Raw genomic sequence first — 14,726 nt, 5'->3', positions numbered from 1 at the left:
TTTAGAATCTTCATTTTTTGAAGTGTGAAATGAATAACAAGCTAAAACATGGGATAAAACTTCTGAAAGTGGTCCCTGTATCCCATTTGAAAAAATAATGCAAGTTTCACACATAGCCAAGACCATAACGTTGCTTCAGTTTCACTGTTATGTGCTAAATGACAATAATACTATGTTTTCTGGAAATGATTGATATCTGTGGAAATAATAACTAATTAAACTAATAAGCAGATGTTGACGTGTGAACTTTGCAAAAGGCTGTGTTTATACAATAAGGCAAAATTCTGAAAGTTTGAAGTCTTCCCTACTCTGGAAGGTAGTCATTCATAACAGCGAGTAACATATGCTGCGGTATTGAAGAATTTGGGAAGAATATCCCAAAATCAGTATTAGCCAGTTTGTGGTCAAATAAATCACAATTCTCTCTGTAGAACAAAACCAAACCAAAACAGCAACAAAAAAATTTAAGTAAACTAGTTTTATTTAAATTAACGTGTGTGCAGTGGTAAAGCTGCAGCTAGAGTAAGAATAATTGAAACTTGGTATTTCAGTCTAGTTACTAAGTAACTGCACTATAAAATGCATAGAGGACAGCATGTTCAGAGCAGTTTCCATAGTAATTACACTCATTACTAAAAGTCGTTCTTAGTCCTTTCATGAAAAGGAAAATCAATGTGCTCCCAAGCGAGTGCGATCAAAGACAGATAAGATTAGAGCTGTTGTACCTCGTATGTGTGCTGTGGTGGTGGTGCCTTTGGTAACAGCATCGCTGGTGAGGCCTTGGCTGGCGGCAGCAGGGCTGCAGGTTTTGGCACCGGTGGGGCGCGTGGTGGTGCTGCAGAGGTCCACAAAGTGCTTACCAGCACTGGTAGTGGTAGCAAGAGTCCTGACGTCAGTGTGGTGCTTATGGATGCTGGCAGATCCTGAACAGATGTTTGCGGTCGGATTATTGCCGATGCGTTTTGTGCCGGTGGGGCTCTTGGTTTTGCTTCTGCTGCCTTTGCCAGTGTGGCTTTTGCTGGCGCTGCTGCTGGCAGCTGGATTCATGCTGCTGGAGGTGCCTGTGGCACCGGTGCTGGTAGAGTTTGTGTGGTTGCTTTGGCTCTTCCTGGTGCTTCTGTTGCTGGTGGGGTGCTTGTTTGTGATGCCAGTGGGGTGGCTGCTGCATCAGTGAGGTGCTTGCTTGTGGTACCCTTGCTGCTGACATGCTTATCTGTGGCATGGTTAGGAATGGTTGTGGTCCCTGGGGAGCTCTTGCTTGAGCTGCTTGTTGGGCTGAGGCTGGGAGGAGCCTTTGGTGGTACTGGTGCTGCTGTCCGGTGGGCTCCCTGCTGGTAGTGGCACTGCTGCTCACGGTGCCAATGGTGGCAGGTTTGTTGATGGTACCAATTCCAGCGAAAGGTATTGTTGTGATCTGAGGAGACGCCGTCAGTGGTGAACCTTTGGCAGACTCTTTGAGTTCATCTAAGAACATGAAAACAAGCAGAGGAAACCAATTCCTTAGCAGTATCCTCTGTTTGTATTCAACAACTTAAATAGTCAAGGCACATTTGCAAACAAAGCATTCTTCAAATTTAAGTATTTCTAATTAAAATCATACCCAACAGACATGTAAGACTTCTCAATTAGTTAAAATTTTAGATCCTTAATTTCATTAATTTTCATAGTTTTTCATTGTTTTCAGTAGTGCTTTTTACTCTGTAGATTGAGTTACAGACTTTCCTAGAAAATCTGTGCTTTGTTACACTGTGTGACTTTTGTAATTTCCCCTCAAAAAATTTCAAATAAGGCACAATTTTAATGATCGGAAGATTTTACCGTTTTACCACTGGATAATAAAATTAACTTATTCCAAATTCAGGTTGGAGGCTAAAATAATGAGGAATCATTGAAGAACCTTTCCAAATGTAACCTCTAACTTTGTAGTTGAATTCTGCTACTTAAATATCATTTCCTAGCCAGGATGCAATTAGAGATCCAACAAATGAATGTATTTGTTCACATTTCTTTTATTATGTTTTAGATTTTCAGAGCAACAAACAAACAAAACTTCTGTTCAATATCAATGTGGAAGGTAAAATAAATTTCAAAACTGTTCCTTCTTCTGGAATTTTGTACAGACATGCCAAAGAGTTTTTTTCATGCTTTTTAAAAAAAATAAACACAAAACACTTGCTTTCAAGCTGGTAATGTAGGGAGAAAACACATTCTCTTAAATTTTGTTGCTGTGAAAGACCTCAAATGCTTGCTTTGCTGCTAGGTGTTAGACTACTTGTGTATGGCGGTCCAAAGATGGAAGAGAAAAGAAAGTATAGTATGGCTGGTAGCATTTGGAAATAGCATTTGTGTGAATGAGAGCGAAGTGCCCATGCTTTTTGTCAGTTCTTTGAATTGGTAAGCTCACACTAATCAAAGGAATACTAAATAACACAAAGTCTCATTACATAGAAGTAGGTAAGAGAACAAAATTTATCTGAACTTTTTTCCAGTGATTTATAGCTCTGAAATAGAATCTCTATGAGAGAACATTTATCTAAGCCAGCCTGTAGCTTCCCTTCCCTTTTACTTGGGAAATTGCCTTCACTTCAGCCCTTTTCTGCATTTTCCACACCCTTGACTCTTTGAATGGAGTGGAAGAAAACAAGATGAGTAGTGCCACTTCTGTCCTAATTTTCTGTTTTTAAAAGCTGTACAGCGTTACTCTGCCCTCTTCAAGGTCTCTGAGTCGCCTTTGAGCCTACTGTGTTGGCTGAAGTGAGCCTTTATAAAATCTTGCATGAAGCTTGTTTGCAATATATGTGGCCAGATAAGTATCTAACAGTAATTAACTAATATTAAATTAGTTTACTTGTATGTGTCTTTCACATTTTATAACAAAATGGTTGAGAAGAGGGATGGCTTCTGGAAATTTTCCTTCTGAAATATTTGTGATAGCTCTTGAAACAAAACCAAAACAATTTTGTGTTCAGTGAAATGTGTCTGCATAGCCTGCATCTAATGCTGTTTTCTGCTTTTGAGATACATTGAACAGCATGTGACTGGCAGAGTGACTGCTGGGGTATCTGAATGTTCTGTGTAATTCTGTACGAGTAATAGATTTATTGAATCTTAAGTTTGAGCATTGCATTTATGCTAGGCAGTAGAAAAAGCTTGAGAGGTGCCTTTAAGATTCAAAGGGAATACAAAGTTGATGGTAAAGTGAGTGTATACAGTGCTGAAACTGAAATTAGTTTGCCTGTCTTTCATTTGTTTGTAAGTTCAGTTTTTCTTAGACATTCCTGGCACTAAATCTGTACACAAAGTTTCAAAAGTTTAACCAAGGGCACATTTTTAAATGCTGTATTGTGTAGGGGACTAACTCATGGTGAACACTTAAAATTGCATACCCTTAGAGAATAATTTTTGCTGAAGTTGATTTCTGCATAGGTTTAAAAAAGGATACATACTCATGGACAGCATGTATCAGCTTAAATGTTTTTTAAAAAGCATGCTGATTGTTTTAGGCAACAACTTTATGCAGTTGAATGTCAGTTGATTTTTTGAAGAATATATAATGTATTACACTCAGACCCCTTCTAAACTAGTTGTATTGCGTCGTGAAAAAAGACTGATTGTGAAAATTCAGGAATAAAAATGGATTTTTGGAAACTCCGTTTTTTCCCATTTGTGCTCATTTGCTGTTGTAATGGAGTAAGCGTGAAAGTTTGTCAGACTGCTGTAAATTTGATCACCTGGAGTCATTTTATCTGCCCGCTGCCACCTTCATTTCCCTTCTTCCCCTCATTCTTTTTAAGATTAAAAAAAGAGGTAGAATACATGCTTTCAGGAATACTTCAACTTTGTAAGACACCTCATCCTTTTCTAAGGCAAATGGGATTGTGGTGTTCCCCTCGCATCTGTCATGAGTTAATCTGAACATACAACAGCAAAAATACTAACATATTAATAAGTGCTGTTGTATCCTTGTGTGGTTAATTTTAGCGTAAGTGAGCCTGTTTAAATGAGCTGCCTTCTCCCTTTCTTCAGTGGGGTGTGTAGTAGACACAAGTGGCTATTTGAAGGGAACCTGGAATGCTGGATAGCCTGATGTGGGTAGGAGGATGGTATTTCAGTGTCTGCTTCAGTAAGTGGGGTATCTTTTGCATGCTCAGCAGAAGGACTTAGTTGCAGTTTAATGAGAAAAGGGATGCTGACTAGTTCCCTTCAGCAGTAAACTGGTGTTCTGCACTCTGGTCTGGATTGATTGCCTTTGTAAACCCCTCAGACAGCAGCGCTGGGAAGCCTTATGGGAGAGGATTATTTGAAGCATATGTGCTAAAGTGGACTTCAGGTGCTCTAGGCAAAAGGTGTTCAGCATCGAAGGTGCCACAGCTCCTGTAAAGGAGGATTTTGCTGTGGTTGGGCTGGGGGAGGGCAGTGTGATCAGAGGCACACGCATGTGCTCCTGCTTGGAGTGGAGCTACCAGTTGAGGAGCCTGCAGGGCTGGCTGGCAGAAAGGGGTATCCCCTGGGGAAGCCTTTGCGCTTTATTCCCTTTTTTATTAATTTTAAGCAAGGTCCCAGATGTTTAAGCCCTTTCCATACACAAAATTAGAAGAAGAGGTAGTCTTGTGAATCCTCTTTAAAAAATTCTGTGTTCGCTTGCAATGTTTTTTCTCCTCCATTTTTTTCCCCCATTAGACACCATCTTATTTCATGTCAAGTAAAATAAAATGCCTGCATTGGTAATCCTGCCCTGTTTAGACAAGAAATTAGGTGTACAAATGCCAAGGATAATGATAACCCATCTTTAAAAGGTTTACTGTGTCTGGCAGTGACCCAAGGCATCCTTATGTATTCTGTGAAGACTTGACATGCAGTGTTTTCTTCATTTGTGGAGCAAGAAATGGTTATTTCATCTGTAAAGAATGAATTTCTGGAAGTAAATTGATACAAAAGTGTGCAACGTGTTCTAGGCCTAGATCACGTACCCACCCTTTTCTGAAAAGCATCAAAATAAAATTATCCTTAGCTGGCTAACTTAATAGCAGTGTGGTATCTGTGAGGATGTTAGCAGGTAGAGAGGTTATGACTTAATAAGGAGTTCATGTGGAAGCGATCTCAGCAAAAAATGTTGTTGTTTAAATGCTACAAACTACCTCAGTATTTTGAGCTGGGGTACAAACTGTTTATATATAAAATCTGTCATAATGAAAATGCCTTAGTGGTTATTGTGTGCTTATTTCAGTATTCAAAACTTCGATATTCTACTGTTAGCTGGTCCAAGATGCAGTGGTATTTTAAGTGTGCTATTAGAATGTTGGTGAGTAGAAGGAGAGCAAGTACTGGTGCGTGTTTATACAGCCTTTTGGAGAGGTGGTGTCCATAGAGAGTCATGCTGTCCCTTCAGCACTGTGTGCTTTCCATCTGTGCAGCAGAGTACCTGAAAAGGAGGTGGAAGAGAGCTTAAGCCTTAAGTAGTTGCTCAAAATTCTGTCTTGTTTACTGAGAATGAGATAGATTAAAATTAACATATAATATCTCTGGAAGATAGCTATACGTATTTTTTGGGACTACATATGGTTAGGAAATAGATAATTCTCACACAATCAAACACTGATATTGGCAGAAGGGCTGAGGAATTGATTAGGCACTCTGGAACTTGATCATACGTATCCAAGAATCCATATGAAGCTGGTGACATGTTTACAATAATATATAATCTGCCATAGAAATAGGATACAGTATCATTCACTTTTCAGTGTATCTACTGCTTGCCATGAGTGAAGCATACTGTAAGCCAAAAGAACAGTGATAATATCTGTTCATTGTGGGGCTGAACTCCGCAGAACATCTAATCAAGTGCAGGTGAATCTGCTTTTCATAATTATGTTTAATGGCGGTTGATGAGAACTCTGAGATTTTATGACTGATACCTTATGCCTTTTACTTGCAAATAATTCAGCTTTTTCTGCTTGCTTCCTTATCTGAGAAGGTATGTGATCATTAGCATTGTTAAATACTGATTGCGATTTGGGTATGTGATATTTCTCAGGAAAAGGTGCCAGCTCAGTGGGTGACTGTACACAGATGTTTGAGAGTAAATCTTTCCAAGTCTGGACAAGCCAGTAATGGGCCCTAATAAAGCTAAACAATAAAGAAGGATGCCACTTGTTTGTTGTGTCAGTAGCTACTGGCTGTAACTATAGTAATCAGAGTGTTGTCCTGCTATGGATGTATATTTGAAATCTGACTGTGAAACACGTCCGCAAGAGAATTTGCCAATTGAGAGAATAGATGTGAAAATTGGAAAAGGAGAACATTAAATAGAAACCACTGCAAAGTACTTTTTAATTATCAGCTTACTAGTAGCTGATCACACACTGAGATTACATGACTTTTTTATAAAGTGATAGATAAGTATTTCATCTTCTTGATTGCCCAAAATGAGTTATGTAATTTTCATCTTTCTGAACCTTCTTCTCTTAACTAGTAGCTGTTCAGACAGTGTAAGACTTGGAGAATGGGAGCTCTTTAGTTTTGTGTATCTCACTAATATGTATGTGGTTCTGGTTGCGCCACTATGAAAAGTTAAAATGCCTCTTCTGTGTGCAACTGCATTTTAAATTGTTTTATTTGGCAAAGCAGTATGGGTAGCTGTGACCTTTTATTAGTAACTGATGCTTAAGGATTGTTGAATTCAGCATAAGGGAGTGGATGACTAGAAATGAAGATTGAACATCAGACAACAGTGGAAGTAAATCCTCTAATAACTGGCCACCTGAAAGATACTTGGAGGCAAGTGTTTGTGAAAGCGTGCGTGGTGTTCTGCTAACACTGCTCTGTGATCTGTGCACCCCACCCAGCTGGTGGGTTCCAAAGTCAGCAAACTGCCTGCTCTTAAATTGCGCTTTTGGGATCAAAAGAGACTACAAATACAAATGAGCTGCAGAATGGCTTCAGACCTTTTGCAGATCTACTGTTCTTCAGTCTTACAAGAGCGGAGGTGATTTCCCAAGTTTTGTATGATGAACTGTACAGACTGTAGATTCTCAAGTTTTAATAATTGACCGAGTTACCTGGCAGTTCAATAATCTGCGAAGTTGTCTTCAATAAATTAGCTTTATAAACTGTGTTCCAGTTCCAGAATGAACACAAACCTCAGTTCCTGAGAGGAAGATGAAAAATCACTGCTGAACTGTAGCGATCACAGTACAACTCAGATACACATTCCTGCATTGCGTAAAGGGGTGGTAAGGAGCAGATTTCTGTACGGTTTTTATCCAGGTACAGGATGCTTAATGAAGATATTGTTACACTTTGACATAAGCCTTGCTGCTAGGTGGAATATTGCTTGCCTTTACTTCCCTTTTTATTGCATGGTTTCTCTTCAGCAGTTATGTAATTCTTCAGTTTTTGTCCATCAGGCTGCCTTTTCAAACCTAGCAGGTGGAGCTTTGCTCTGGAATGGTGTTCTGACGTCTTTTCTACTGATAGGGATGTGGCTAAGTGGTGCTTGTTTGGGGTGTTTGTCTGTGGTTCTGAGCTAGATGTTGTTTCTTAAAGTGTGAAATGTGGCAAGACTGCCAGGATGTGTGAGGGCTTGCAGCAGGCTATGGGTTTTTTGGGGTGGGTTGGGGTTTTTTTTGGTAGTTTGAGATCTTGTTGCTAGGGCATTGTTGAGTCATTTTACTGATATATCTGGATCAGTTTATATCCTTCTTGTGCTGTGAAACTTAATTCCTTCTGTCATTTTCCTTCACATTTTGTTTCCTGGGCAACAACTTGGCTTCTGAAGCCAGTGCCTCTGTCTTTAATCCTTGCGCTGTTACTAAGATGATCAATAAATATTGATCCTGAAGTACTGACATTAAATTTTAAAGCTGATCTCATACTGATTAATAGGAATACAAACCTCTGAGTTACTGCTTCAGACCGCAGCTATCCCTACAGCAATGTTAAAATGGAACCATATTGCTTTTACAAGGAGTGCTGGCTGTTTTTTGGGTATTTTGAATATTGTCCTGAAATGCTAAATTGTTATTTAGGAAAAAATTTCATTGAGAAGAGATTATTTTTTATCTATCATGGACTGAATGACCAGTGTGTTTAAAACAACACCAACTGATGCTGTTGTGTTCGCATCCATGCGCATCGGTTTTATTTCAATTTGGCTGCACTGTTGCCAAGCAACAAGTGCACGACTCCTACATTTGCCTGCCTACTCGCTGCTCTGTTATCAACTCATTTGTATTCCAGAAAAATACAGGGAAACCTAAATTTCAGTCTGCTTTATTGAAAGCAGTCAGAGTAAGAAGCCCTCTTGTTTGCACCTACCACAGGCAAGGTTTGGGTAGGGAGCATAGCCCTAGGACTTGGGAGTGCCATCTTACTTCCATGACCATCTGCAGGTTTTTTGTATCCTATCTTCCCAGTCCTGTACCTGTATTCAGAAAAGCCCACAAGGCCATTTCCACTTCCAGGCTTTTACTGGCATGCTTAAGACTTTGAAGTCTGGGTAGCAAGTCATTCAGTATGGGGATTTGCAATTTGCCCCAAACAACTTCTGGAAAACAGTATTTTTTATAGACTTGCTGTTCACTGAATAGTCTCATTACAGGTAAAACATTCTCTGAGCATTTGAATTTGATTCCGTGTAGGTGTGTTGCATGCGGTAGAATTTGACATCCTGTGTGGAATTGCTCAGCAAAGGAACGTGTAGTATTTTGTGTAATTTCCTCAACTCAAGGCAGTTTAGTCATACCATCTCATTTTGTGATCTATGTCCTGCCTTGCAAGCTAAGCTGCTTTAAATAATGAGGCATTTCTGCTGGCCACTGAAGGTACCAGGTACATACTGCTTATGATCTAGGTAGTCTAAACTTTGACTTGGATAACTATTCTTGTCTGCTTGAAATGTGTATGAAATGTTTGCCTTTGAGGTTGGGTTTTTTTAAAAGTTTTCTGTCCTATTAAACATGGGGAGTCTTTTTTTGAGAGGGAGGAAGAACCACCTTTTTCTAGCATACAGAGTTACTCCTTAGGTGTTTGCAAGTTCTAAAGGGTAGGAAGGGGAAAGGTAGACCCTATGTTACTATTGTCTCATCAGATTATTGATAAATGATATTAGGAATACATCAGTGTCAAAAAAATATAATTTGATTTAACAATAATTTTCCCCCATAAGACATGAAGATTGAGCCAAATGTCTGCTTGAAATGGGTTTGTATAATAATAATCTATTCAGTGATACTACTATGCTTATTTGAAAAGAAGCACTGTCACTAATTCAGTTCAATACAAACGTAACTTTATTTTTACTTAAATGCCAATGAAATAACTGTACAAATTCATTGTGTAACATTTACTGTTAGAAATTAAAACACATTTCTGGTTATAGAAATACTGTTCACAATTGGAAAGTTGTGACTTCTCCGATACCAGTGGTTGTAAATGGTCTACAGCCCTCATTGACACCTAGGAGAAATAGGTAGAGGACTCCAGTCTCAGTAGTGAGGTTTTCTGGGTTTTGCAGCACCTTCATGCTACAATAACTGGAAATTAAATGGCCTGAAATGAATGGAAAACTTTGTATAAAGATTTGTAATACTAAGTGAATAATACTTTTTTTCAGTTAACTTGTTCTTCAGTTTTCATTTCATGCTGTTTGCAAAACTTCATCTGTAGTATATCAAGTACCTTTGCCATATAATTTAAATTATTTTCCTAGAGTGGACAGAACCATGCGTGCAACTATTTCTACTCACTGATGGTGCAGATGTCAAGGAGAATAGCATTCATGCTCACCCTTATAAAGCAAGGATTTGGGTGTGTTCAATGCCATGGACTGAGTGTGGTTTTTTAAATAGCAAGATTCAAGGATTGTTTCAGTGACAGCTTGATAACTAATTGTTTAATTGATTTGTTACATAACTTGTATTAGAAACTGGCTGACACTTCATTTTACTGGTCAGAACGTAGTAGTTTGATATATTCTGGCTGATTAGAAATATTCTCTTAAGCATAATATATTAACATTTTGGATTTTTGGATGTCACTTGAAATAAAGTTAAGGAGTTCCATTTCATTAATTTATGTAGATAACTTCTTGTTGGAGAGTGCCATGGCATTGAACATCTTGTGTTTTCCTCTAATTTGATCATATTTCTTTTTTTTTTTTTAATATGGATAGTGAGAAAGAACTTGCCTGCAGTCTCTTAAGTCAAGACAGAGCAAAAAGAGATATCAGCCCCTACCCCTTTTCCCATGCTGAAGTTAGACCATGTTGCCTTCTCAGTTTACACCCTCTTAGTAGACATCATGGCATTGTCATAGTATTCCTAAATTCAAAGCTGTTGTTCTTCATATTTAAAATATCCTAATACATATGAAGCAAACATAGATACACATGCTAGCGATTTTTCTCAGGAATAACTTCTGATTAGTGAAACAGCTAGGTTTAGTGCCTTTATTTTTCCCCTTCCTTTTGCATGTCGTCGTAACTTACAAAGAATCTGTGCTGCTATATTACAAGAATTGCTCACTGGCAAGTCAAGCAAGACAATGCAGATATGATACAGGCCTTCTATTTTTTCCAGTTATTTAATGACAAAATCATACATAAAATCAGTACTTAAAATCCTGATGTTTTATTCTGTGCAAGTAAAATTAAAAATTTAAATACAAAATAAGCACATTTTTAAAAACAAAATCATAGGTTAGTTTTAGTCAATTAAGACATATTAAAATAAGTAGCAGCTTAGTATCAAGACATTAGTGTGCACTTCTTTAATTAAAGAACTGTTATTTTCTTTAGATCAGAGTCAGAACTTTGCATTTCTTGTACTTTTATTCATTATTTCAACTGGCTGTTGTCACTCCAGCTATGTATCACAGGAATAAACTCAGTAGTTTTCACGAGATACAAGCCCTTAGCCAATAAACACTGCCACTGCATTAAGCATTACAACATAAAACAAATACATCTCACAGGTACTTGCTTCGGAGGGCACGTGAGTATTCAGAGTATTTGTGGTGGACTCCTCTTTCCTTAAGGTAGCAGTTGTGCTTTGAGGCATTTTGGAGTAGTTTGTTGGCATTCCACTGGTGATACTTAAAGTCATAGGAGTGGTGGCTGGTCCTGTTGAACGAGTCAGGCTTGAGTTCAGCTCGGTTGAATCTTTGATGTAGATTGTGTGTGTGGCTGCTGCTTCTTGAGAGCTGACCTTCCGAGTTGTTAGATCTTCTGGGTAGAGGAGTAGTGGTCGGTCCGTGCTTGTAAACAGCAGGGTTTGGCTTAAGGTTGCCAAGGTGGTAACTTCCTTAGCTTTAAATTGTTTATGCATCTTTGTCATTGTGGTTGGCTCAGTTGCCACTGGAGGAGCAGCCTTGTCTGCTGCCTTCATTCCTTTAATCATGAGGCTGGAGTCCATAGCTGTGGGAGCCACTGGAGCTGGGGTGGCACTCATCCAGAGCACAGAGTGGTTAGCACAGGGAGCCCCTATAACGTTGGCAGCTGTTCCCTGCACCCATTTAAGCAAATAAGGGATGTTTTGTTTATCGCTGCAGGACCATGGGTTGTTATATAGTGTTACTACTTGCAGCTGAAACAGCTGGTCAAAAGCTTTGTCAGGAATGTATGTGAACTTGTTGTTGTGCAGGTAGAGGCTTGTAAGGTGTTGTAGTCTCACCAGTGTTCCTGGAAGTATCTGGGACAAGAAATTATTGGATAGATCCACCGTCTCTATGTTATAGGGCATATTGGTTGGAACTGTCCAAAGCTTGTTGCTGCTGAGGTTGAGAAACTTCAGACTGCTCAGTGTGTTATTGATCAGAACAGCTCTTTCCACCATATTCCTGGAAACATCGAGCACTTTAAGATTCCACTGGTAAGCTGTATCAAGTTTCTGAAGAACTTTAATGTTGTTGTTTATGGCGTATAATTCCCATAAGGACTTGGGCAGGTGAGCAGGAACATTCTTGAGCCAATTATTTGAAATATCAAGGGTCCTCAGATTGGTGAATTTCGTTAACTGGTGATCAAGATCTACAAACTGGTTAAAGGACAGATTTAAATATGTAATGTTGTCTTGAAGTCCGTGTGGCAGTACAGTTAAGTTTCTGCCTGAACAGTCCACATTCCTGTCGTTTCCTGAGCATGTACAGTTAGGAGGACAGATACCCAGAACAGTGGGTATGAAAAACAGAAGGACCAGCAGACAGGTAGATGTATTCAATATCTGGTATTCCATTTTTGCCTGAAAATAAATACACCAAAACGACACCCTTTAAATCCATGTAATATATTTTATTTCTCTATAAGGGTTGTCTTTGCAATGACTGTTTGCAGGAGAAATTAAGTAAAAATATCAATAAACCCCTTTGTGGCATGGTCCTTTTTAGAATTGTTCAAGAGAGACTTTACAAAGCATCCCTTCATAGACTGTCATGTTGTCTGGCAGAATGAGACTTGTTTTTTCATCTCCCTTTCCCCCTCAAGCTCAAATGAGGGCTTTCTTCCGAAAATGCAAGTCTCTTCCAAATGTTATACAATGTCTGCTTCTTGTTTTTAGTGATTTCAAGCCTATATTATGTTTGGAATAATGTGTTCTTTTATACAGGATGAAAAAATGGCTGTCAACTGGATCTGCTTTACAAATCTCTGCAGTAATGTAGCAGTCCCCCCCATACATGCATGCTATTTGCTTAAGTAGAATTGGTTAAAAAACATCTTAAATTGATAGGAATTTAGTGTGAAACCTAAATTCCACATTCATGCTAGCATCTACATTATTATTTTTCCATCTTACAGTGTTAATTACATTCTCAGAGCTGGTAACACATGTTTGGAAGCTGAATTAATGTTAGTAAGAAATCTCTGACACTGCAGCAAATTTCTGGTGCAAGCATCTGTCATCAACTAATAATTTTGTTCTTATTTCTGTCTCTAAATTTGTAGTCTGGTTTTGTGGTTAAAAACAAAAAACACAAACTTACCTTAATCTCTTCTGCAATATCAGCACATCATTTCTGTGAAAGATTTAAGCTTAGAGGTCGTCCTGTTCTAGAGAGTAGCTACAGTTGCTGTCTGTGGATTGTGCTTGCCTCTTCAGCTGCATCGTATTGCTGCTAGCTGGGGCTCTGCAACCACCTGATCTGCACTACATTGGAGGACTGCAGAGCTGTCGTTGGTGCTGACTCAAATTTATTGCAAAGCGAGCATATTCAATAAAATTGTTGGTTTTTATAATTTGAGTTAGTTAACAACTTCATCTCTGTATTTTATGCTCTGTCAGTGCCTCAAAACATCTAAGATTGTCTACGTAAACAGTACTGAGTGAAATTCCTGTAGGCTGTTTTAGCCTGAGCTATGATTCCATTTGAATGTTCCTATTTAAAAAGTCTGTTGTGTTCCTTTTTTATCTTCAATTAACTTCTGTAATACAGGTTAATGTTAATTTAGGCTTCCAATCTTAAGCTTTATTAAGCTACACTGCCAGAATAGCTTTTCATATTTTTGAATTGCTCAGTTTTCTACTCCTCAGATCAGGCTATCACTATATTGTCAGGTGTAATATAGCTCAGCTTGCAGGGTTTTACAGTTTTCTGTAGGAAATCTTTATCTGAATTTCTTAAAACAATATGGTAAGAGTGGATATAGTTTATAATACTGTCAATTTTAATGTAGCGTATGCAACAAGCCTTAAAACAATCTTTGTGTAATTGGAATGCTATTCTTCAGGCATACACAGTCATATTGCTTATATAAACAGTAAGAAAAAATTGTAAAAATCTCTTCCTGCGTCCATTGTATGCACAGCAGCCTAGAATTGCATTTGCATAATGCATGACTTTAATTTTTAATGGTAATTTAAATAATTTTAAGTTTATTGTGCAAACACATGCTCTCTGCAATATCCAGAAACATATTCCCTCCCCAGGCAAACTCAAAACTACAAACTCTTTGACATTTTCCGGAGATGCCATGGAAAGCTAGCTTCAGCATCTAGCAGCTTCTTTCTAGAAATCCAAACCTTGAGTACTGGTTTTAAAAAAAAAAAAAAGTTAATTTACCTCTGAGACCACCCTCCTACTTCCCACCAAGAAGTTAGCTTACCAAGGTGCATGGTTCTAGACAGGACAGAAAGTTTTGCTTGTACTCTGGGCCCAGAAAGGAATATGTAAAACACTTAGGCACCTTAAATTAATGGATGCTACATTCCTTTTAAGTCAATGTTTTTAAGTTTATATTAATATTATTGAGTGCATTCTGAAACTATTGCTTCAGAGGTAGAAATTAGTGAATGCAGGCAACTAATTCTGTCAGTCATTTGCAAGGGTGTTCTACAAACTGTTCTATCCATAAAAATCCAAAGTATCTAGGTAAAAGAAAGCCTTTTTGTACTTGTTCTTCAAGTGTTTGGAGCCATTTCAGCTTTTTAGTGACCACTCTGTTAACCATTTACTCGCACTGTTCTCTGCTTTACCAGACAAAAGTGAGCAGAGATTTTACACCAGTAAACTTATTGGCAATATTTGATCTAAAGGAAGTCTCACTGCTCTTAGTAAAGGACAACTGACGGCTATTGGGAGGATTTGTTTGATACCTGTAATCTGTTGTTGCCCAGTCCTGTGCAGAAAATGGGCTTTTGTATAAATGACGATAGTCTGCATGTCGAGGCATTTAGATTTGGTTTAGAATTCAAAGCTTTGTATCTAAGCAAATATTCAGTTGTGCTTTAAGTGAC

General features: G+C 38.4%; 2 protein-coding genes across 7 annotated transcripts in view; one reads left to right on the top strand and one right to left on the bottom strand.

The window, feature by feature from the left end:
- The window catches only part of NF1 (neurofibromin 1), a 114,013-nt gene that overhangs the window by 56,261 nt on the left and 43,026 nt on the right, over window positions 1-14,726 (top strand). Inside the window, exon 37 of one of the 6 annotated variants that reach the window (XM_080374172.1) lies at window positions 7,121-7,261. The exons of the other annotated variants lie outside the window; for them this stretch is intronic. Coding sequence (XP_080230298.1) covers window positions 7,121-7,151 — 31 coding nt within the window. The 3' untranslated portion in view covers window positions 7,152-7,261. Of the gene's footprint in view, window positions 1-7,120; window positions 7,262-14,726 lie in introns of those variants that run through there. 6 annotated transcript variants of the gene reach the window in all.
- OMG (oligodendrocyte myelin glycoprotein) lies at window positions 10,911-14,594 on the bottom strand (the record flags this gene model as incomplete). The annotated part of the gene is made up of 2 exons (XM_080374209.1): window positions 12,976-14,594; window positions 10,911-12,236 (listed from the first exon to the last, which is right to left on the bottom strand). The coding sequence occupies exon 2, from the start codon at window positions 12,228-12,230 to the stop codon at window positions 10,911-10,913; it is 1,320 nt and encodes a 439-aa protein (XP_080230335.1). The 5' UTR covers window positions 12,231-12,236; window positions 12,976-14,594.

This window comes from Falco punctatus, assembly GCF_963210335.1.
Source record: "Falco punctatus genome assembly, chromosome: 1".
Taxonomy (NCBI): domain Eukaryota; kingdom Metazoa; phylum Chordata; class Aves; order Falconiformes; family Falconidae; genus Falco; species Falco punctatus.
Note: the sequence above shows the minus strand (reverse complement) of the source record. Positions and strands in the feature narration are given on the sequence as shown.